The sequence below is a fragment of the Sinocyclocheilus grahami genome, unplaced genomic scaffold (genome assembly GCF_001515645.1).
Source record: "Sinocyclocheilus grahami isolate Dianchi unplaced genomic scaffold, SAMN03320097.WGS_v1.1 scaffold487.1, whole genome shotgun sequence".
Lineage (NCBI taxonomy): Eukaryota > Metazoa > Chordata > Actinopteri > Cypriniformes > Cyprinidae > Sinocyclocheilus > Sinocyclocheilus grahami.
In genome coordinates, this window is record NW_015505666.1 from 554,842 (window position 1) to 580,160 (window position 25,319).

A 25,319-nucleotide genomic window follows, 5' to 3' on the forward strand; every position below is an offset into this window, starting at 1 on the left:
AAAAAATTGGTGTAGGATTTCTTTGAAAAATCTGTACTCAGAATTTAATAGTAGGCTACATTTTACAAATAATAATTACAAGGAAACTCACTGAATTAATGAGTATTTAATGTGTATTTATTTTATTTTTAATTTTGTATATCAAATAAAAATATAGTTAATAAGCTAAATTTTAAAGTGTATTTTTATTTAATGTGCATTTATTTTATTTGAATTATTTTATTTGGATCTATACAATATCTATATTACAACACTAAAAACCCAAAGGTCAGTTAATATTGATCAGTGGTTTAAGATGAGAAAAGAATTGATTGATATCAGTTTTAAACTACACTATCACATTTTCAGCTTTATAAAAAGCTCTTCAGAAAATAATACTAGCAATAATAATCGAAATAGTTTTAAAAATGTGTCCACTTTTGTGCTCGTGTCTGGCAGGAAGTTCCTGAATGAATGTCCCAGTGGACTGATCACCCTCCATGAGTTCAGACGGCACTTCTGCAAGGGAACTGTGGGAAAAGAGTCAGCAGAGTATGCAGAGCAGATATTCCGCACGCTAGATAACAATGGGGTATTTCACAGCTCAAAACCAAACATATGTGATGTGTTCAAAACACTGGCTTTACAAAACATGCGTGTATGTTGACTTGACTTGTAAAAGGCAGAGGCATAACAATAGACACTATACTAACTAACTTGTTTCTCCCAAATGATTCTTTTTAAAGAATGGATTTTTAGAAAAGTAAAGTAGCGTAGCATATATACAGTACATTGTTGGGAAGTAACTAGTTACATGTAACTAAATTACTTAATTTAATTTCAAAATAAATGTAACTGTAATCAGTTACTATAAAAAATTGAATTAAATTACAGTTACGTATGAAAATGTTAACAATTACATAAGGGGTTACATCTGAATTTTTTCCCACATGCACCCACATACAGATAAAATTGATTTATTTCATAAATTGCAGTGGCTGCTCTAAAATATGAGACACCTTTCAGGAGTTTAGGACACTGTTAACTGTTTTATTTCCTATTCGGGTTGATGTATATGCTTTATTTTTTTTAAGATTAACAGTTTCTTCCAAGCCATTGTTATGCTAGTGTTTCCTGTCATAGCTACGCAAAGATTTGATTTCAAAAACAGTATCGTAGCTAGCTACTAAACTATTTCTTGTTATGGTTTTAAATCTGTATTAACTTCAGAATGATCTCAAAGTAAGTCTGATTTTGCGGTGGCTGTGCTTTAAAATGATTAAAAAGACAAATAAATTAGTAAAAATAAATAATTATTATAATCTTACTTCAAAAGATGAAGGATTTTGAAAGTCTGACAGTAATCAGTGTTGAATAGTATACTACTGTAAGGTTAACCCTGCCTGGTTTACATGTTTGAAAATGATTAATCAAATGTAATCAATTCATCAATACTTTAATAAAGTAATTGAAATAGTTACACTACTTATTACATTTTAGATAGGGTAAAGTGTAATCTGTAACATATTACATTAACCTTCACAACACTTAATATATATATATATATATATATATATATATATATATATATATATAAATATAAAAAAGAAACAAATAAAAAGGACAAAACACACAACAAAACTGCTAAACCTGTAGGCTAAATAAAATTATTATTAAAACATTTCATTTTGCATTTCTGCATTTTGAATAAAACCTATAATAATTAAGTTAATAGCTTATTTATTTATTTTAGCAATTTTCACTATTTGTATAAAAAGTGTGATATGATTGCCATTTAACAGGATGGAGTTGTGGACTTCAGAGAATATGTGACAGCTATCAGCATGTTGATTGAGGGCACGACGGTGGAGAAGCTGCGCTGGTCCTTCAAACTCTATGACAAAGACAAAGATGGAGCCATCACACGCTCGGAGATGCTGGAAATCATGCAGGTAAGTGTCTATAGCTGAAAACCTCTATTACTTGCTGCTCTCATCTGACTGTTGCATTTTACTATGGAATTAAAAATGCAGTTTGTTTACGTGACTCTGGATTGCTCCACTAGAGGGTAATATATACTCACAAATTAATATTCTCTCATGACTGTTCTCTCACTCAGGCTGTGTACAAGATGAGCGTTGCAGCATGTCTGACCAAACCTGATCCACTGACTGCTGAAGAATGCACCAATAGGATATTTGTACGGCTGGACAAAGATAACAATGGCAAGCTACGTGCTATCAATACAAGCTACATTGCTATCTAAAATAGCAAAATTATTTCAACCACTCTTGAAATTCAAAGCACTACTAGAAAATGGCAGTTTACAGAAGTTCTTTTTCTTTCTGTCTCTATAGCCATTATCAGTCAAGAGGAATTCATTGAAGGTGCACTGAATGATGAATGGATCAGAGAGATGTTGGAGTGTGATCCAAAAACAGTGAAGATGGAGAGGCCTCTCAAAGGCAATGCAATGCTGTAAATCTGTGGGTCTGTTTACATTCAGTATAATGGAGATCATGGCTGTTACAGTATTTATTGTGATGGGGCTGTTGTGAATGCCTTAAAGATGAGACGTTCATGCATTCCTCAGTATGATCATTTTAAATTAATGGAATAGTTCACCACAAAATGAATATTTGCTGAAATTTACTCACCCTCAGCCCAAACAAGATGTAGAGAAATTTAGCATTACATCACTTGCTCACCAATGAATCCTCTGTAGTGAATGGGTGCCGTCAGAATGAGAGTCCACACAGCTGATAAAAACATCACAATAATTCACATGACTCCAGTCCATCAATTAACACCCTGTGCAGCTAAAAGCTGCCCATCATTCACTGCAGAGGATCCATTAGTGAGCAAGTGATGTAATGCTAAATTTCTCCAAATCTGTTCTGTTGAAGAACAAACTCATCTACATCTTGAATGGTCTGAGGATAAATACATCTTCATGCAAATTTTCATTTTTGGGGTGAAATATTGCTGTAATGTTGACCTATAAATTGACATTCTACTTTTGATGTTAGATGCAAAATGTATGTATATTGATTAATTGATTGTACTGAAATTATGACTGAACAAATCATTATTGATCTTTTTGTTAATTTATTAAATCGTTATGTATCTTTTCATGTAGACCATGTGAATTTACAAAGTAAATCTTAATAGCTACTGTAAATAATAGTTTTTAAGGTTCTTATAAGGCAGAATCTTATGTCAATACTATACTGCCAAGCATAAGAACTTCTACTGAGAAACCATTTATTGATTAAATATTAGTCTCAGTCTCACCTCCTTAAGTTATGTATTTGTATAATCAAAAAAACGTATAAAAAATTTAAAAGGAGAAAAAAAACGAATATTTTGAGTTTGATTAGCCTATTGGTTACAACATACTGAAATAATGGATCAGATTCTTGTGCCATCTTATAACTTTCATTTGGATTAAAATTATTTTACATACAATCTACATTTTAAGCTGCATATCATGTACAGAAACAGATGTATTCTGACTTGATATCTCCGCTTCAGTTCTCTAGGCTATTGTCTGTATTCTATCATGAACAACAGTTGTGTTCTTCAGTATTCTTCTGCATTTCTCACTAGGTTTTGAGACACAGAATCTAAAATCTTTTTAGTCTTGTCAAATTGCAGTTGGTGTATGCATGCCTTATTCCAGCAACTGACTTCAGAGGAACACCTCAGTTTTGACAAAGATATAGCTTTGGTGACAGTAGTGTGCTAGATAAAAAAAAAAAAAGACTAAATGACAGGTAAATAAAGAGATCTGAGCAGAATCATGTTGGTTTCACTATATTAGTTTTGATACCTTATACAAAAATGTTTTAATACATTATCTGGTTCATTGTTTTTATACAGTTACCTAAACCTAACCCTCACACAGATATCAGCATATCAACACGATTTGGCTGATTTATGACGAACACTTCCGAAGTGCTCCAAAGTTGCTTTTTTAACATGTTTCACTATTTGTAAGTGAAGTAATGCCTCACAAGTATGACCAAACAAACACAAACACCATTATCGTTACTAATGCTACTATGGCGAAGGCTCATCTTGTGAATATTAATTAGATAGCGGTGATGCAATTTAGTACCCTTCCTATAGCGAAAAGTGTCTTCTTGAATATTAATTAGATGGCTCAGTGACCATCCAATGGCGAAGACACAGCTCATGAATATTAAGCAGCAAACCTTCACCGTAGTATGTCCGCTCCTATGACGTCCCACATTCCCACTTTCATTGTCGACATGGCGCTGGCGAGGTGGGAACGCCAACTACGGAAAGAGCCAATCTCGTAAAGACATTCAAACGCTAGAAAAGAGTCCACGGATTAATATTTTCATACTTTAGAAGGCGGTCCAGATTCGGTAAGTAATCACAGCATTCTTGTTGTCAAAGTACGTTAACTAACTGATAGTTCTTTGTGAATTTACTTGGCTTTCTAAACTTGCTTGAGTGGGAAACTTTCTTGTAATTGTGTAAAAAAAAAAAAATATATATATATATATATATATATATAAATGTCAAAAAGTTAGTTTTGTGCGTAGTTATGATAGTTTATTAAATTATCATCTCTTCACACGTAGCAATATTTTCATAGCCTAAGGGATTGATTACAGAGAGCATTTATGTACAAGTGTATGAGGTTATATTCAGAAACCCGGATCGACAAAGTGATGTTTGTAGGTATTGTGCAATACTTCACACAAAATTCAAGGTATATTTTAAACTATTTAAAATCAATTAAAAACACAAGGTGTGATTTGAAGAGCAGAACTAGGGATTTGAGGCACAGCTGTGTTTGTGAGGAAGGGATTCACACATTCCACGTAGCCACAGAAGAACAAGAGCTGCTCTTACATGTTTGCTTTACCGCATCCTCACCTGTGATCTGGACTGAGACAGAGCTTACAGAACGTAATTGTTACTTTTTAGCTGTACAGTCTACAGAAATATGTTTGGAGTGACTTCCTCTATTTAAATAAACGTTTTATAGTTTGTAGTGTGCTGCAGCATTTATGTTTTTGGATGTGCATTGGAAGACAGGGGCAAGTTGTCACACTGGAAGTTGTCAAAAAGGCTTAATATCAGTAACTATATGGTTTTGAACCAAATCAGTAACACGTAGACAATTGTGTGGTTTTTATGTTGTTACAAAGCTAGTTTTTACATTACGTCTGTGAATCCTCCAAAAAACAAAAACAATAGTATCATAATTTGTAATAGGTAAAACTAATGACTTTAGATTTTAACTGTAAGGTTGAACTGCATTCTCAACCAGTAGTAATTAGTTTTCTGTTTCATTAATTGTTAGGTCTTTTGTAATTGTTTTAGTGTTTTAGTGAAAAGCCTGTTACAACATGCAATTAGCTGCAACAAAATGTTTTTGTCAGCTTTAGCTTTTTCCTGGCAATAAAGCAGTTTATTTTTGTAGCCAGCATTTTAAGGTATGTGTCTATACAAAAACTGACTTAAAAATGAACGTCCACTCAGAAATAATGCTGTAGTAAAGTGTGTGATAATTAACCCTGCTTTACACTGTAAAATTTTTTTTTTCGAAGTTGTAAATAAAACAAATAAGCCTATGTGTTATTTACAAGAAAATACTATTTCAGCCTTTCTACTTCACAATGTAACATTTAATTCAGGGTTACATGCTGGGTTTTTTTGGGTACCTATTCAACTAGTTTTAAGCTTTTTGTAGTTTTAAGCTTTGTCCTTGTAACTGTTCTTGTAATTTAAGTCCATTTCAGTCACACATGTGTGATATTGTGTAAATGGTGTGATGTTTACAGTAGCCGCCTCTATTGAAAGACTTCAAAGAGCATCATTTGCTGTTTAAATCTTGTGTTTGCAGCCCAAAGTAAGCCTGCGGGTTTCATCAGCCATCTTTATTTGTTGTGTAACAAACTCTATTGCCATCTCGAAGGGCTAAAACACACACATGCTTTTCCTTTATCCACTTATATTTGCAAACACATCTGTGCATTTACCTAAGCAGTGTGGAATTTTTTTATTTTTACAGTTAGCTATAGATAGCATATGAAACACCCCTGAATTCAGGCAGGCGTCCCTTCTCGGTTCCGTGTGGTTATGTGAAGTATGATGCATCATATTCTACAACGATGCCTTGGCTTAGTATAGTGACAGGATATTTCAGATCAGTGTCAGATGGGTGTCCCTTTAGAAGTTTTGAGTGTGATAACAGTCAGCGGTGGTGTTTCATTGGCTGCTTATGTATAAAAATCTGCTTAGTGACGCCCCAATATAGCCACAAATATGAATGAGTGGAGTTAAGTAAAAAAAAAAAAACTTCCATTCTATTTCTGACATGTGTAAGCAAGGGCTGTCCTCCTCCCACATGCACAGGCTGGACTGAAGGCTTGTGCACATCTGTGTTCCTCTAGTACTTGCACGAGACCCAAACATCTTTTAGAACTCTACGCTTGGCTCAAATGCTGCAATCACGTCTGACTGCTTTTTTTCATCCACGTGAAACCAGGCACAGCATTTATCAGTGTATAAAAACCTACTGGCACAATCAAGCTGATAAAAACAAATTCAAATCGAAGAAAAAAAAGGATATAACATGTCAATACAATTTGTTTTGTGTTGAACATGTATCATGGTAATAGCATGGTTTTCTATGAATTGGTGTATGATGTACACTACAAACGACCACAAATGTTTGTGGTCATCAGATTGCCTCTTATGCTCACCAAGGCTAAATTTTTTTTATCAAACGTACTGTAAAAGCAGTAATATTGTGAAATATTTATTTAAAATATTAAATTTAAAATGATTGTTTTCTGTTTCAAATACATTTTAAAATGTAATTTATTCCTGTGATGCAAATCTGAATTTTCAGCAGCCATTACTGCAGTCTTTAGTGTCACATGATCCTTCAGAAATCATTTTGGTGCTTGAGAAACATTTCTTATTTTTTGCTGCTTAATATTTTTGTGAAAATCATGATAATTTTATTTCATGATTCTTTTTTTTTTTAACATGAAAAAACAAACATTTATTTAAAGTGTGTTTTTTTGTAAAGCTCTTTCCTGTCAATTTTGGTCAATTTAACATGTCCGTGCTTTATAAAAGCATCTGCTAAATGACTGTAAATGTAAAAGTATTAATTTCTTTTAAAAAATCATCTTACTGACCTCAAATGTGTATGTACCATGGTACATGAATATGATACTCATTCAGTTCTTAGTTATCAAAGGAGTAGTGATGCATGATTTATTGGTAGCTTCTGTTTTCTGCTAATGCTGTAAATTTTTTTTACTTTATTGATATTGAATATTTAATTGTGCATGACTGTTCATTTAACCTATTTTAATATTTGAATTACCTTTACCATCATCTATCAATCAATTTAATCTTTAGAAATCCTAATAATTTAATTAGACTGACACTGTTAAATGTAATCTTTATCAAAGCAATAAATGAATATCCATTTTCATACTGTACATTATGATGTTTTGATACTTAAATTAACTTAATACATTTAAAACAACTGTTTTTAATTTGTAGTGTTTTTTTAAAGTAATTTAGCAAAATTTGAATTTTACTTTTGGCCATTTATTGGTTAACGCCCATTGTTTTTTCAGTGAATAAAAAATATTAACGTCAGCATTTACTAGAAAGCTTGGCATACATATTTATTTATCAGATTAACATGTGCTTACAGGGCCATTAAAAATGTCTTTCCCATGACTCTCCAGCATGTTTCTATGCGTGCTTTAGCTTGACTTGAGGCGAATTTGCTGGCTTACACGGCTGGCCTGCCATAACTGCTTTTATTTCTGTTGAGATGAATGACCCGAAGGCTGCTATTTTTCCCCAGCATGTGCCAGCAGAGGTTTTTCTGTCAGTCAGTCAGAGCGCTTCAGAGAGGGATAGTGGCTAATACGGCTCAAACAGAGTGTGGAGTGGATAAAGTTCATACACATTGTGCCCTTAGGTGCCCGTCTGATGGATTTCAGAGGCCATTAGGGGTTTTTCCCCTTATTCTCATTCTCATGCTCATATTCATAACCTTTTATTTAATGCCATCTTGAGCCCTTTTCAGGGAACAGTACAAATAGGAATATTTATTTACGTTCAAAAAACAGAGCCGACTGTTTCCTTTTGATAATTGCACCTACAGGCCAGAGTCCAGGAAAATATTTCCACACAAAGGACAGGCTTTATGTCACACATTCAGTTTCTTCCCACTTAATGTCATTATTGGCATGTTTTCTCGTAAGATTTGTTCCAAGGATTGTTGAAGCAAATACAGTACTTCAAGATTTTCCTTTGTCTGTGGTTTTAGAAAAATACTTGTGCTGTAACTTTTTGCTGTTTGACAGCATGATGTTTTTTGCATGTGCATAAACCATTTTGATGTTGATAGATCTGAACCCGGGGTCTTGATTTGATTCCTCTGTTTGACTTCACACGATTCAGAGAGGAAATATGAGCTTCATAAAGAACGTGTTATCGCTTTTTACAGGCTGGAAGCCACCATGTTCCCGCCATTAGAGGAAATTCCAGCCATGCAAAAATCTGCAATGCAAAGCATCCTGAGCTTAGCTTGAGTCTACACTGCGTGGTTGTTAGCTCATAATAAAAGTCTTTCCAGACAGAGAGAGAAAATCCAATGAGTTCTTGTTTGCTGCTTTATTTACTCTAAATAGTGATATTAATGTAGATTGACAGAACTGTTTAGAAACATGCAGGAAAAAATGCACCAAAGCTTGCTGTGTGAACATGTGACCGCCGGTGTGATGTTTGTATAGCACAGCTTTTCTAGACATAACAGGAGTCTCCAGACAAAGTTTTGATTTGTTATTTATATATAGTTGAAAGACCAGATTGAAAAGTTCCATAATAGTTCTGGATCAAAGAATTGTTATTTTTAAAAACTAAACCTTTCACACTAGTGAATCGCATTAGTTTACTCTGACCTTGATTTCACAGCATTTTTTGAAAACTCTTCAGAGGAAAGTGTTTGATCCACTTTTCTTCTAACAAACTGGCTACATTCACACTGCCAGTGTTTGGTATTGACAAGCTTATTTACTTATTAACAGATGTGACTCAAATCAGCCTGTGCATACATATATTTGGAGTCAGTCCCCTTTTATAACTCCCAGTGGCCTTATAATGTCTAGTGGCTGGATAGCAAACTTTAATTAAACTTTTAATTAAACTAAACTGTCAGGATACTGCCTTTGACTATTGTATATATTTTGAATTAATATTTCATTCAGGAATGATGCATTAAATTGATCTAAAGTGACATTTCGGTTACAGAATGGCGTACTGTGTGTGTATCTATAATACAATAACGTTATTATTTAATATTCGATTATTGAAATGATTATATTAAAGTCATAATTAGAGTGCAACAAACTCAGTAGAGACAAGCACTGTTCCTGGCATTTCATCTGTAGCCCCAGTATAATTTCATGTCATTTTTAAAATAATAATAATATATACAGCCACATTAAGATTTATTACACAATATCAAAAAGCAAACCTGCAGAGTTTTGTGCTTGAATGCATCTGAAGGGACCACTGACAGAGAAGAAGGAACATCTGACCATAACAAATCAAATGCACACTGACGGATCTACTTTTAGCATAATAATCTGTTTGGTTGTAAAATATGTTATCTGAGATAAAAATCAAATGTATACCTGAATCATTCATAGACGGAACACACAGGTGTTCAACTAATAAACATCTTCATCGATGGCAAACCATAGGATTAATTTACAGAATTGGTCTCAGTTTGCTGTAGGTTCGTGGCCACTTCATCCAACACTCTTTACATTCTCTGTGTTCTTAAATTTAACATTCAACCAGTACGAGTGAGAAACAGCTTCGCAAGATTCAGTGCATGCATGGAACGGAAGACATAATTCAAACTGTTTCACAAACCTATTCAAGACCATTTTGATAGCTTGTTTGCCAACAATTCTCTGAAGTGAATCGACTCAAGAGTGATTCAGTTGTGAATGGGTCATCGCGAATGCCCCAGAAAAAAGAGACAGCGCGCTTGGAATAAACTACAAATTTCTTAACATATATTGTGAAACAAATTAAGTTACAAGAGGAATGTCACCCTTGTAATGAAGTAAAGTACTTTTTTTTTTGAGTTAAAGTAAAAGTACCCACCTTTAATTCTACATTTTCCAGAAATTACTACCCACCTCTGACCGCATTTAGTACTTTGACAACAGGTTTGGTGCAGTGAGATCATGGCCAGTGTAAATGTTGCAAATGAAATGTGTTAACTTGCTTGTACACTCTGTACAGAGCTGGGTTATTAGACGATAAGGGGTATAAGACCCTTAAAAAGGCTTGCTGTCAAACTAAGTTGCTCTGATAATCCCTACGTGCTTCTTACACAAATTGTGTTTACCCGTTTTAAAGGATTATTTACTGCTAATTCACTGTACAGTATACAGCCTTTAGGATCGTCCTTAACCACAACACATAATTTCAGAGTGATGCATTGTGATTTTTATGCTTCACATATTTCTTTGAATGCCTCAATGGTTGAATAGCTCATCTGACTTAGATTACAAGCCAATTCTATGCAGAAAAACTGAACTTCCACTTAGTATAGCACACTTTCCCTTCTTTCGGATGTGAAAGTTAACCTTTGGCCTGTTGTATTTGTGCATTACGGCAGACAAATTTATCAACACTGGTGCATAGGATATAACATGAACATGACAGGGTATCTCTTCACCTCCTTGTTTTGAGGACTAAAACGGAGAGAATGCCACCGCTGTGTTCTCGGGCCACGAGCCAAAAGGGCCTAACAATGTGTCCCCGCAAGTCCCCCAACAAAGTACCCAGTGTCCCCAGCGGCAGCACAAGCTCTGTGCCAATAATTGAAATAAATGGCTCAGTTATTCTTTAAAATCTGTGGCTAATGGTTGGAGCTTGACTGCGTTACCCAGGGAACAGCAGAGAGCTGAGAACCAGCCAACCTTTCACCCAAAGGATGTGCTCTGCTCTCTAGAACCATCACAGGGAGACCCAGTCCTGATAAATACGCCGTTAGAAATGAAGATCAATGGCAAGGATTGAGAAATCTACTTTCATGCACTGTAGCTTCTGTGCTCACATCAGTGTTGCTATCATTAACTTGAATGAAATTAAACAAAATTAGAATTAGAAATGCTGCCATGGCAGATAACTGAAATAAGTTTAGGTTGAAGTAATAAAATTCTTAAAACTTAAAGCTGAAATTAAAATAACTTAAAACTAAAATAAAAAAATAAGGTAAATAGAAATTAATAGAAATAATAAAAAGGACATAAAACAAACTTATACTAAAACTTACACTGATTATACTGAAATAAAATGATAACTGAAAATATAAAAATAAAAACTAATTTAAAATGTATATAATGAATATTATAATAGTATTTAAATAATAGTAAAATAACAGTAGATAAAAAAAATTCTGTCTATTCGGCCTCTGTATATGTTTTTCTGATCTGGCTCTAGATTCTGTTAAATTCTAAACAAATTTTTGGTGTCTGAAATACTTTCCTGAATAACATTAGTCGTGTATCAAACATGCAGCACAATGGCATTTATTTCTTCATTCGGTTTTGTAGTTTTGACTTATTCAGTGCCTAATCCTTCAAAAGATTTCTATTAAAGTTTTTAGAGATTGCCTAAATGCATTTTGTGCTGTTTACTGTAATATTTATTTAGCTATTTCCTCTTTATTCAGGATAAACAGTGCTTAACAAGATGATGTCTGATGCCAGTGACATGTTGGCAGCAGCCTTGGAGCAAATGGATGGTATTATAGCAGGTAAAATTGTACTCATGTAGGCTTTTCAACATTTCTGTTAACCATACCAAAAGTGAATTAAAACCTATTCCAAATCCAACGGTCCCTCCACATTTAAACCTGACAAAATAATTCTCTTCACATTGGTAAATTTGTTCATTCTATCCACATTGGAAATGTTCTGCAGTGAAAATGTCACAGACTTATTTCATGAAACCTTACTGAGGTTTAAAGAGAGTAAGATTGGACCGATATTAGCATGTTGACAAAATGGTCTAGCATATGAAGTAATTTTTCACTGGCTTATAAGGCTGACATTTCAAGTTTGAGTCGCCCTGTCAGATCACATTATTGAGGTTTTAGCAATTAAAGAATTTCTTACTTAATTCTAACTTCAGAACTTGAGTGGCCATTTGCCCACAGCATGCTTTATTATAAGGTCATACTATCTTTTATGCCACGAACAGTACATGATAATTGTGTTTTTTATAATGATTGCTTAATTCAGAAATGCCGTACATTGTGCTTTATTGTAAAAGAGATTCTTAATCTTGTATCGCTCTCATGAGCATTTAATGTATAACTCGTAGCTCCACCAATTTTCTTGCGTATAATATTGTCTGAATAAAATATAATCAACTCCCCATTCACTGCTTTTATTTATTTTTGTCTTTGGCGCTCAGGCTCCAAGGCTCTGGACTACTCCAATGGCATCTTTGATTGTCAGTCCCCAACATCACCCTTCATGGGCAGTTTGCGAGCCCTGAACTTACTGGAAGACCTCAGGGGTGTTCTGGAGCTTATGGACGCTGAGGAGAGAGAGAGCTTGCGTTGTCAGATCCCAGACTCTACCGCAGAGAGTCTGGTAGAGTGGCTGCATGGTCACCTGGTACGTACATCACATTCCAGAAATCTGGAATTCACTGTCTACTCTGGATGTGAACATGAGCTAACATACAATGTGTTGCCATGTTGTAAGGAGGTACATAGTTATTTATACATCCTTTATTTATAGGAAGTCTATTTTCCCATTAGCCCGTAGTCTATTTTCAATGATGTTGTGAAAAAGTGTGTCTGTTGGATGTATTTTCGGTTGTATTGCTAGGCCTGTGCTCACGATTTTCATTCTGATGTAATAAGGGTTCAATGTTATAAATTATTAATTAAGGTATTATAGCATCATGTGCAGTAGTTCTATTCATAATTAAGAATGCAGTGCAGCTTCGTTTTATCATTGCCTCAAGATATTAGTTACAGCAGATCCAAGAAACATTATTCTTGTGAGTCTGGAGACAGATTGAACAACTGCCAAGGGAAAGTCAACACATAGTATCATATTTAGTCATTTTACCTGGATTATTATGTTCGTTCACCCAATGTTAATGTTTTTTTTGGCACAATAAATGGTGCATGAAAACCCTGAATCTCAAGTGACTAGGCATGGGGCCGGTATGAGATTTTGACAGTATGATAACCTTAAGCAAAAATATCACCGTTTCACTGTATCACAGTATTGTTGTTACAGCTCTAAAATGTGTTATTTTTAAATGTCTGGGTAAAAAATAAAAAAAACCTTTTCCCACTGAACACAATATGTTTTATTTTTTTGCAACATACAGAGTATTTGGAACAGTAGTAGAGCTGCACGATTAATTGTTAAAAGATCGCAATCTCGATTCAGACAACCACACGATCTCATTTCTAAATGACAACGATTCTCCCATGTCAATTAAACCTTTGACAAAAGTCTTACCGGATCATTCAAATCTGTGTTCGGACTGCCGCTGACACACAGAGAGCAGTTACCATGTTTGGTTGAAAGAAACAGCTTCACAAACAGTCTTTTCAACTACACCGTATTATTTCTGTTGTACAGTCTTTCATATTATCACAGAAATACTGGGATGAAAGTTTATCATTCAGATATAAACATTGATGTCTATGGTAGCGCGACCAAAATAGAGCAAATCCGCATTTGAAAGTAACTGCCACATAACGTTTGTGTCGATTGCATTGTTTCACCATTAGGTGGCGAAAATTGACTTAAAAAATGTATGATTGAATGAATCATTTATTCAAGAGAATCGTTCTAAAATGCTGATTCATCCAGTAGGTCTATGAGTGAGTCGTTGAATCATTGATTCAAACAACTTCTTAATAATTGTAATATTAAATTGGTGTATTAAATATATTACCAGAGGATAGTGTATTTGTATCACTATAAGATTTTTAATGTTTTTTTTTTTAAATCTTAAAGAAGTCTCTTCTGCTCACTAAGCTTGCATTTATTTGCAAAGTACCAAAGTACAGCAAAAACAGTACAATTTTGAAATATTTTTACTATTTAAAATAACTTTCTATTTGAATATATTTTAAAATGTAATTGATTCCTGTGATTTCAAAGCAACATTTATCTGAAATAGAAATCTTTTGTAACAATATAAATGTCTTTATCATCACTTTTGATAATTTTAAAGGATCCTTGCTAAATAAAAGTATTAATTTATATACACTGAACAAAATTATAAACGCAACACTTTTGTTTTTGCCCCCATTTGTCATGAGCTAAACTCAAAGATCTAAGACTTTTTCTATGTACACAAAAGGCCTATTTCTCTCAAATATTGTTCACAAATCTAAATCTGTGTTAGTGAGCACTTCTCCTTTGCTGAGATAATCCATCCACCTCACAGGTGTGGCACACCTCACAAGATGCTGATTAGGCAGCCTGATTATTGCACAGGTGTGCCTTAGGCTGGCCACAATAAAAGGCCACTCTAAAATGTGCAGTTTTATCACACAGCACAATGCCTGAATGAGTCGCAGGTTCACTCTCTGACAGCTGGAGGCGCTCATGAAACAGCAGATACGTTTCCTTGGTTACCGCTGTAAACAAAGCAGCGATGTGCTGAAACACTGCTTTAATGTGAATTATACAGAGACGAGATGAAAATACCATCTAAACTTTTCTGAAGGCAGTCAGTTCCCCTCAGAAACACATTCCTATAAACCCCCAAATCATTATTTAGGATTTTCTTCCAATAGTTTGTGCATCATGAACAGTTAGTTCTGCTACTGTCTGCTACTGTATTTTCTCTGTGTGTCTGTCTTCAGCATCTCTGGCTTGTGTTAACGGGCGTTTACAGACTTCATATTTTCACATAAATGACATTTTGGAATATGGTTGCATTGCAACGCAGTTTGTGCAAGTCCAGAACAGAGATCGGCTGCAATAAAACAAAACAAATAAAAGATTTGGTTGCCAATCGCGTAAGTTCCAGGGGAAGCTCCTTCGGTCGTCATACACACATGTGACTGACTGCTGCACCAACAGGAGGGAGGTTGTGTCACTCACTGCACTCAACCTGAGGGATTCCTTCCTACACTTTCTTTGAGGAGACATGAAAAACGGCGCATACCGCAGGAACGGTACAACAGAAAATGTTAGTGGTTTTGAAACCGTGACATTTTCAAATCACGGTATACCTTGAAACCGGTAATCGACCCATGCCTACAAGTGACCCTGTTTTCCTCAGTATTACTGTTTCAAGCCATATTGTGTTGGATTCCAGAAGTCTTTTATAATAAATTATTTTTCTGTGTTTTTTGGACAGTCAAATGGACACATTTCAATCACCGGTGATGTTTACCAGGACAGACTTAATCGTCTTGAAAGTGATAAAGAATCCCTTGTGCTTCAGGTAACTTTGTATATACATACATGTACTGTACAATCAAAAGTTTGGGGTCAGCAAGATTTTTTTCATGTTTTTGAAAGAAGTCTCTTGTGCTCACCAAGGCTGAATTTATTCGGTCATAAATACAGTAATGTAAAATATTATTACAATTTAAAATAATTGATTTCTTTTTCAATCTATTTTAAAATGCTATTTATTTCTATGATGACAGCTGAATTTTCAGCAGCCATTCCTTTTATCTTCAGTGTCACATGATCCTTCAGAAATCCTTCTAATATGCTAATTTACTGCTCAAGAAACATTTCTTATTATAATCAATGTTGAAAACTGCTTAATATTTTTGTAGAAACCATGATACAATTTTTTTCAGGATTCTTTGGTAAAGAAAAGTTCAAAAGAACAGCTTTTTCTTTTCTTTTTTTTATTTGTAATATAATTTTTTTTTAAACATGTGTTTACTGTCATTTTTGATTAATTTAATGCATACTTGCTGAATAAAATAAAATCACCATTCTTTGCAGGTGAGTGTTTTGACGGATCAAGTGGAGGCGCAAGGAGAAAAGATAAGGGACCTAGACCTGTGCCTTGATGAACACCGTGAGAAATTAAATGCCACCGAAGAAATGTTACAACAGGTGGGTTTAAAGATGTGCCTTGTTTATTGGAGACATGGTCTGGTGGTTGGGTACATGTGCATTTTGCACATTAGAGCTTATTTTCAGCCCTTAGTTTCCTATCACGTCTTCACTATACTGTGTAATTACAAGCAGAAGCCCATAAAATGTAATTCATAAGACCGAATTTCTTTGTACATGCTCCATTTGTGAACTCTTGTTCCTAGGAACTCCTCTGCAGATCAGCCCTTGAGACTCAGAAGCTGGAGCTTATGGCAGAGGTTTCCAACTTGAAACTGAAGTTAACAGCAATGGAGAAAGAGAGACTCAATTTTGATGACAGATTTGGAGATAGTGAGGTAAAAAACATGAACACATGCATGAGCGAAATAATTGTGTAAGGATGTCTTTATTTGAAAATGTCAGTGGCTGTGCTTTAATTATAATGCTAGTCATTGGTTAATTTGTGATTCCGCCATTGGCACACATAGCTCTTTTGTTTTGACCGATTTAACATATTGCAGTTTGCTGGAAAATGACTTGAATGTTTGTTTAGATTCGTGATTCTGCAGTATAGCCAACCTTTTGTTTCTGTACAAGCCTGAAGCAGAAAGACGTGCATTCAACAATGGGATCTGTTAGTGCTCGGACATCTACCAATCACGTCATGTTACGGAAATCTGTTCCAGTGCACTGAAATGTTGGGCTTTTAACTATTCTCTGCTTTGTTTGCTGTCTGGGCAAAATGGCAAATGCAAAAACAGCCTTTACCACATACCATTTACCCAAAATGGTTTGGGTGGCCTCTTTTCTCTCAAGAAAGTAGTCATTACCACTAAGGACTATGCCCCACTGGATGAATGCGAGTAGGAAGGGTCCTCAGCGAGATGATGGAATCCATTGGAATGGTTTTCCACATCAGTGGTTTCAACTATTTCAGATAAACCTGCCCTAAACCATGTTTGGCCAGTTCACAAATACATTTCCTGTCAAAGTGGGCGTTTCTTGGCCCAAATGCAAACTGGACCTTTTTTTAGTTTTTTGTTAAAAGTCTAGCAACTTTAGACTAGGTGTAAAGCAGACTATTATCTTATGAACTCCAGAGCAGCTGGCCTTGTTGTCCAGGGTTGCTTTCGGTCCTTGTCCATAACATGTTTTATTTAGGCTTGGGAAATGCTGTTATCACTTTAACACGTATTTTTGAGTCAAACAACATCAAAAAATGGAGAAAAGCAGGATGATTTTCGATTAGGGTCATGGAGATGAACCAGTCTCTGCACCTGTGTGTTCACAGTGAGCCACAGAAAACAGGTTTTGTCTTCTTGTTGTTGACAAACGTTCCATTTCAGGCCTTTCTTTGTGATTGTGGCTTTCATTCTTCCTAGAGTATTATAGAACACATATACAAATTATTTATTGTTTAAACTGTGCACTAAATTGGTAAGTGTGTTTGGTCTAGGTTGGCCAACACATTCTTCAAAGATATAAATTATTTCTGCTGTTTCCTGTTATTTTGCTGCCACATAATTTGCCATCTCAGCAAGACTCCAGTTTGTTTCCCAAAATATCTTCTTTTTATCCTGTTCAGACTAAGACTATAGTATGTCATTTTAGATTTTGAAGAACTATCAGAACTACTGTAGCCTGAAATACTCGATTTACAATGCTGTTTAAAATTGTGGCCGGTAAGATTTTAAAAATATTTTTTGAAAAGAAGTATAGAAGTATCTTATTTTCACTAAGGCTGTATTTATTTGAGCAATAATACAATGAAACCGTAATTTTGTGATATTATTGCAATTTAAAATAACTGTTTTCTATTTGAATATAATCTGAATATATTTTAAAATGTAATTTTTTCCTGTGATGGCAGAGCTACATTTTTAGCAGTCATTACTCCAGTCGTCAGTGTCACATGATCCTTCAGAAATCATTATAATATGCTGATTTGGTGCTTAAGAAGTATTTATGACATTTCTTATCATCAGAGTTGAAAACCGTTGTACTGACCCCAAACTTTTGAACTGTAGTGAATTCAGATTGTCCTTACGCTTTCCGGATCACTGCTCCAAGTGGATGCATCTGTATTTTTTTTTCACTGAGTGTTTACAACTAGAGGCTGCTCTGTTGTTTATTGAATCATAAATCCATGGCTGAATGCTAGACATCCTGACAAAGAGCTTGGCCCTGAAAGGCCTGTGTGCTGAATGGAAGCTTGTCACTAGATTTAAAAAAAAAAAATGTTGCTGCTTGTAAAGCATTTCTAACGATTGAATACTTAGTCTGTTTGTTAAACAAACCATTTCAAACTTGACAGTAGGATTCTCTTTGAAGCCCTTTGAAGCAAAATTGTTTGGGAATATGGCCATGATAAGTCTATGTGTGTTTAGAAATGAGTTATTAATATTATTAGATTCCATGCATTAAAGTCCCTCAGTTTTTTAAATTGTATGTAAATGTTATTTTATTTTTTATGTAATTGGCAGCATACATATGCAGTCAGCAGTTTAACTTTAACCCATATAGCTTTTATTTTACAGTAAATTTAATAACATTGTTAAAAATAATTTGTTGCTAAAATGCTTGATACACTTCGTGAAATTCTATGGAGATTGCTTGCATTTTAAATACGTTTTCTTCTTTTTAGGGTTTGATTTTGGAGATTAATGAACTGAGATATCGCATTTCTGAGATGGAGAGTGAACGGTTACAGTATGAAAAGAAATTGAAATCCACTAAGGTGAGTTTCAATGCTAGTTTTCAATGCTAGTGAAAACAACAATTGATGTTACCATCTTTAAGCTTGCAAAGGGATTCTCTTCTTCTGTCTCTCTTACATAACCTGTCATCTTTCTTGTTATCTTTAAGTGTCTATTTTCCTTTTCCTCCTTGGCTAACCTCTCTGCCTTTAGTCGCTAATGGCAAAGCTCTCTAGCCTGAAACTCAAAATGGGCCAGATGCAGTATGAGAAACAGAGGAAGGAACAAAAAATCCAGGCACTCAAGGTCGGCTTACCTCAGGGTGGTTGCTGCATGTGGTTGTGATCCAAAGATTTTTTTTAGTTAGTTATTTTTTCACTGTAACTTTGCTTTTTGGCACTTTTAATGAAGGCTTCAGTTTAAATATTATACAGTGGCCACATTTAATAGTTTATTAACAATGCACACTTAATAGTTTATTAACAATGCACTGACATTCAGTGTTGCTTTAAAGTCCAAATACATTCTTAGGCCACTTGTAATGAGCCTATGAGCCAATTTTTTTTACTGTCTCAGTTTGACTGAGAGCTCCATAGCCCTCCATTTTGCACCATTTTGTACAGACAAAGTTCTCATCATGATTTGAAAGCTGCTCATTAAATCTGCCCTCCTCTATAAGCAGTGGCACCAGTATAAGATCTCAGCATGTTTCATTAACCACAAGTATGCTTTAGTGTGAGGCTCTACGTGATGTTTAAGCTGAGAGGGCTAAGTTTCAGACTGCTTTATAATGCAGGAGAAGCTATTTCTGTTGCTACTTCCTACTGTAGCATACTGTTAATCCACATGCTTCAAAAAGCTCAGTGTGAGGTTTGCATGATTGTGTTTCTGTAGCTTTTTTTGGTGTTATAAACTTCACAACCACCCTGGCAATGCATTGAACTCATTAAGTTCTTGAATGTGATCTTGATGAGTTGTAGACACATATAATTAATTAATTGAATATTTGACTGTTTGTGAGATAATCCAATACATTATCTACAACATTGTGTCAAACTTTCATTTTGCATGTGCCATTTATTGATCTCTCTGATAGTAATTAGTAGCTGCATGGTTTGGTATCGCTGGGTTAACCTGTTAACTTCAGTGGTGGTCCAGACTTTGGATCAAAGTTATTAGAGGTGTGTGTTTTAATGTTCAGGAGGAGCTGGTTACGTTGAGAAGGCATCTGGATGGCAGAGATGGTGATCTGAGGAGGCTGCAGGATGAGACGGGGTCCAGATCCCCAACGCCTGCAGGCCTAGACAGCACAGAGAGAGGTGGGTCATGCATAGTTGCTGTTCTTCACACTTAGTAATTGCAGTATTGCCTGTCCCAGCGTGCCCTACAGGGGTCTAGTTTTGTCTTGTCATTATGCTGTATCTAAGATGCTGTACTGTAATATCTGGAGTAGATCAAGCTCAATCAATTTTTATTATATGAATTCATTTGTGCTATTTTATTTTATTTTTTGCATTTTTGTTGATTTTAGTTATTTGCTTTGTTTTACTTTTGATTTTTACATGTTTCTTTTGTTTGTTTGTGTTTTACTTGTGTTTTTTATATATTTATATTTGTTTGTATTGATTTTTTTTACATCGTTTTCCTTGTCATTTTGTTTGTTTGTTTGGTTTTTTTGCTTTGTTTTTGTTTGTTTTGATTAGATGTTTTTACGTTGTTTTCTCTTGTTATTTCGTTTTTTGTTTGTTTATTTGGTTTTTGTTTGTTAGTTTTTCGATTTGTTTTATATTTTATTGAATGTTTGTTTTGATTTCTTACAATTGTTTTTTCTTGTTGTTTATTTTGATTTGGTTTATTTATTTATTATATTTTTGTTGTTGTTGTTGCTTTTTTAAAATTAATAAATTGATTTATTAATTATTTTTGTTTCTTTATCATCTTTTGCTTTTTTACTTGCATTTTTATACATTTATATTTGTTTGCTATGGTTTGTTTGTATAGATTTTTTTGCATAGTTTTCCTTGTTGTTTTTTTGCTTTGTTTTTGTTTATTTGATTTGTTTATATTTTAGGCTTGCTTTGTTTTGTTTGTTTTGATTAGATGTTTTTACATATTCTCTTGTTATTTAGTTTTGTTGTTGTTTGTTTATTTGGTTTTTATTTATGTTAGTTTTTGGTTGTTTTTTTTATTTTATTGATTGTTTATTTTTATTTATTTTTACCATTGTTTTTCCTTGTTGTTTATTTTGGTGTGGTTTATTTATTATAGTTTTTAATCTTTTTTATTTATTTAATTAATTAAATATTTTTTTTTATTATTCCCCTGTTGTTTTGATGTCTTTTTCTATGTATCATTTTACTGATAGCGGTTTATTGGTGCAACACATTCAATAACAGAAGACGTTTAATATCATTACTCTGTCTTAAACAGTTTTCCATACTGAGGAAACATTAAAAAAGAGGCTCAAAGAGAAACGTAAGGGGACTCCTTGTCTACCTTCTACACATACACCCCTTTTTCAGTTTTTTAATCTTTGTACTATTTTTGTCCTCTGCTTCCTGTGCCTGCATGTTTGGGCATGGTACTCATGAAGCTTGCTTTTCTACAACACGGAAGCATTGCAAATTACAGTCGTATAGGAAGTTAATGGATTTAAAAATACAAGATATTAGGTATAGGAAAGGGAAAGAAGTAATGAATAACAATCCGTTCTTATGTTGTAGCCCAGACAAAAGTCAGATTGTGGTCGCCATCTGGCATGTCATATTTACATTATTTTCTGTTTGTCTTGCCTGTCACCTTTTAATGTAACACCTCCTGTTCCCCAAAGCTAGTTTCTTCCCCTCTTCCCTCCATTATAGTGCATTGCCCGTAACCCATGTTGACACTCCTCATGACCTCACAGGCTGGACGTCCACTCTTATCTGTGGCTGCATACACTCACGTTTAATCCCAACAAGCTCCTCCTTGCTTTCATTGTGTACATTTCTCACATTTGTCACAGAAGGTCACTGTTGTATTTCAGCTCAACATGTCTGTCTACAGTTTATGTGATGCTAAATGTCAAGCCTGAGGCCTAATGTTTCTTTGCCCTTTAGTGTTTATGAAATGGTCTTTAGTTTACTAAGCCTGTGCTTTGCAGATATGGAAGTACAGAAGATGAAGAAAGCAATGGAGTCATTGATGGCGGCAAATGAGGAGAAGGTAGTTTTAAGTCATAAGTTTCTTTGCCCATTGCATTTGAAAATCATAAAGGAACTTGGCATTTCATGCTGTTAATGATGCTTTGTGTAGGATCGCAAGATTGAAGAGTTGCGACAGTCACTCATGCGTTACAAGAAAGTACAAGAGATGGTCATGTCAGCACAAGGGAGAAAAGGTGATTTGTTTTATTTTAATAAAAAAATTCCGAAGTGATGTCAATAAAATTTGTATGTCTTTCCTGTAATCAGTGTAATTTTAGTATTATTTATATACTATTATAGTATTAATTAATATTTTTAATTCGTTTTTATTTAATTCTAGTTAGCTTTATTAATTTTAAGTACTTCTGTCATTTTATCATTTCTTATTTAGCTTTGTTGTAGTTTTAGTAACTAACCTTCATTTAATTTTTTTAAGTTTGGTTAAGCTAAAGTTTTCATCTAATACTTATATTTTATTTTAGCATTACTTTAAAGAAAATGATCTTAATAATTTTAGTGAACAGTAACAACTCTACCTGCAATACAGAATAATTCATTATTCAATTGTAAATTAAATATTGTGGAAGGCGTACATGTTGATGTAGAAATTTAAAAATAAATAAATAAATTACATTTTCCGTAATTCTTACTGTAATACAATAATAAGAAGGAAATTACAGGGGGAAAAAATCTGAATATGAGAGGTAAATGTACTTCTTTATCACAAAAATGAAATATTATTACATTACATTATATTATGTTATATATTGATTTTGGGGTGAAATGTGACCTGGATGTGGTTTCTAGAGCTTCATCCAATTAGTTAAATCCTTTAATGTGCTTCTGATAAGTGACAGGCTGTATTTGCTGTGTGGCGTTTTCTGAGCTTATGATCAAAATCTCCCTCATCTCCTGTCTTTCTCATCAGATAAGGCCAAAGAAGGAGACAGTGATGGGAGCAATAGCGACAGCTCCCTCTCCATGTCCACCGCCCTCTCTGTTTCCATGGACCCGGAGAAGTCTCTGCTCTCTTACACAGAGGAAGTTGCTGTGAGGGGTCAAAATGAGGTACAATTTTCTTTTCAGACCAACAAAATTCATATAAAATTTCCCTCGAGGTTACACCATTCATCGTTTGTGGTTAGTGTGCATCCTTGTTAAAGAACTATATTTTGTTTTGGCATGCATAATCTAAAATCACTGCACAAGCAACACAAACTGATTGACAGTCCAGCAAAGTTGTGTTGATGGTGTTTTTTTTTCAAGCTAAAGGCAAAATTGAACACTTGCAGAACACACAGCATGTCAAACTGTGGCTCATACTGTCACAGACGTTCCAAGACGCGAAGAAACACTTGTCAGCAAGTGACTGAATGTCTTCAGATATTACCGTTCAGAGGTGATGGATCCTTAGAATATGATGTATGCTGTAGAACTTTTTTGAACCAAGGACTTCCAAAACTGAGTGAATGATTAAATTATTTATGAGTGAATTATTTATGTACTGTTATAGCATTTTTTTTGTTTTGATTTATTTTTTATTTTTTTATTTTAAGTTGTAGAAATAGATTTTTCAAACGTTTCTGTTTAGCTTCAATTTTATTTTATGTCAGTTTTAGTCATTTTAGTTCTTCAACCACAGCAGCAGTTTTAATTTACATTTTTTTAAGTTGATGTTTTTCGTCGAATATTTATATTTTATTCTATTTTATTTCAGCTTTGTTTCATTGAATGAAAATTATTTTTAATAGTTTGTGAACAGTAACAACATTTTATGCAACATTTATGCTTTTTATATTACATACGTAAGGTTATGTGAAGTTTCTCAAATGTTTCATTTCTGCATTTTATTTCTTGATTTCACTGAACGAAAATGTATTTTATTAGTTTGTAAACCGTAACAACACTACATGTACTACAAAACAAATCTGCATTATTTAAATTGTAAGGTGTGCATGCTGATGTAAAAATAAAAAATACTGTATTTTTTACTGTATTACAGTAATTAGAAACATCACGGAGACTCCAAAACATTACAAAAAAAAAAGAAATCAGATAATGAGGGGAAAATGTACAGAGTTATAAAAAAGTGTGTAGCTTCTCTTTCTATTTTTCAATCTATATTAATGTTCTTGTTTTTTAATGCCCTTAATGGTACAGTACAGCTCTATGGTTGGGTTGGTGGTTTTCAAATATGCTTTATAAAAAACAAACAAATAAATAAAACATCCCTAATAAAAAGGATATATTGCATTATGTTATATTAAATAATGTATTTTTATGCTGGAAAGGTTGTTTGAGATGGATCTTCAGGGGTCTGCCTTTTGAAAACAGCTGGTGTGGAGAATACACTGATGTGAATTTACCTTTGCATGTTCTCTTCACCTGTAGGCGACTACATTTGTCAGTACACTCCAAGTGCCATCGCTCACAGTCTCATCCCCAGACAAAGCAGACAGTGATTCAGTCCTGGAACAAATGCAGTTATCAAGGTAAACTTCAGTACATTAAAACACACCCTTTTGTCTCCTGAGGTTGTTTTTTCACGCAGGATCATCATCTAATAAAATCTGGACAAGCAAACATTCTTTTATATCATAGCTGTGGCTGTAGCTTTACATTCCGGAGCATCCAACCTATGTTACAGCATCCAAGCATCCTATCCTTAGTTTTAGCACCTCTGAAGGCATTTCCTTTCTTGTGTTTTATTGTTAGTATCCACTTTCCATCCTTTCTAGCCTTTGAAATTTCAGAGTTCATGACCACGTCTCCCTATTCATGCTATCCCATCATTCTATGGTGTTTAAAGTATCATTTTCTCACCTTTAGCACATCAATGCATGTTCGGCTATACACCCCACTGCTTACCCATCATGCTTTGCCACCACCTCTGCATCCCAATGCTTGTGTGTTTGTCCTTTGTAGTGAGAAAGAGTGTCAGGAGCCAACTCAATCACTGGAGACCCCATTAGATGAGAGTCCCGAGTGAGTATGTGTCAGGTGGAGTTTGGTTACATAAACGGCACACTATGATTTGCTAGTTTTTGGGTAACCTGAAATGCCACTATTGTGAATCAAGGTGTGTGTCAGACACATTACCATAGTGGTTATGAACATCTGTATGTTGAAAAGAGTGATGGTAACAATGTCTTTTCATGTTTTAGAGCTTCAGAGGACACAAAATCAGCAAGCCAGGGCAACCTTGATGGAAGAGGCAGTGAAAAGGTGAATTTCAGCTCAATCAAGACTTGAGGAAAAGTGTATTTATTTTTAAGGTTGTTATTAGGGTTAGGCAATATATTGAATAT

The 25,319-nt window shown here is 34.4% G+C and overlaps 2 protein-coding genes across 3 annotated transcripts in view; both read left to right on the top strand.

Annotated features, from left to right (window-relative positions):
* Window positions 1-2,636, top strand: part of LOC107553939 (guanylyl cyclase inhibitory protein-like) — a 9,220-nt gene extending 6,584 nt beyond the window's left edge. Inside the window, exons 2-5 of the mRNA XM_016236285.1 lie at window positions 439-571; window positions 1,782-1,931; window positions 2,099-2,204; window positions 2,337-2,636. Of these exons, the coding sequence (XP_016091771.1) occupies window positions 439-571; window positions 1,782-1,931; window positions 2,099-2,204; window positions 2,337-2,461 (514 nt within the window). The 3' untranslated portion in view covers window positions 2,462-2,636. The remainder of the gene's footprint in view (window positions 1-438; window positions 572-1,781; window positions 1,932-2,098; window positions 2,205-2,336) is intronic.
* Window positions 2,637-4,252: 1,616 nt separating this feature from the next.
* LOC107553973 (liprin-beta-1-like) overlaps window positions 4,253-25,319 on the top strand; it is a 31,135-nt gene continuing 10,068 nt past the window's right edge. For both annotated transcript variants that reach the window (XM_016236318.1, XM_016236317.1), the window contains exons 1-15: window positions 4,253-4,373; window positions 11,753-11,836; window positions 12,499-12,704; window positions 15,430-15,516; window positions 16,035-16,148; window positions 16,355-16,486; window positions 18,775-18,867; window positions 20,028-20,145; window positions 21,257-21,301; window positions 21,969-22,030; window positions 22,121-22,205; window positions 22,940-23,079; window positions 24,403-24,503; window positions 24,937-24,996; window positions 25,176-25,236. In XM_016236318.1, the coding sequence (XP_016091804.1) occupies window positions 11,773-11,836; window positions 12,499-12,704; window positions 15,430-15,516; window positions 16,035-16,148; window positions 16,355-16,486; window positions 18,775-18,867; window positions 20,028-20,145; window positions 21,257-21,301; window positions 21,969-22,030; window positions 22,121-22,205; window positions 22,940-23,079; window positions 24,403-24,503; window positions 24,937-24,996; window positions 25,176-25,236 (1,368 nt within the window). In that variant the 5' untranslated portion in view covers window positions 4,253-4,373; window positions 11,753-11,772. The remainder of the gene's footprint in view (window positions 4,374-11,752; window positions 11,837-12,498; window positions 12,705-15,429; window positions 15,517-16,034; window positions 16,149-16,354; window positions 16,487-18,774; window positions 18,868-20,027; window positions 20,146-21,256; window positions 21,302-21,968; window positions 22,031-22,120; window positions 22,206-22,939; window positions 23,080-24,402; window positions 24,504-24,936; window positions 24,997-25,175; window positions 25,237-25,319) is intronic.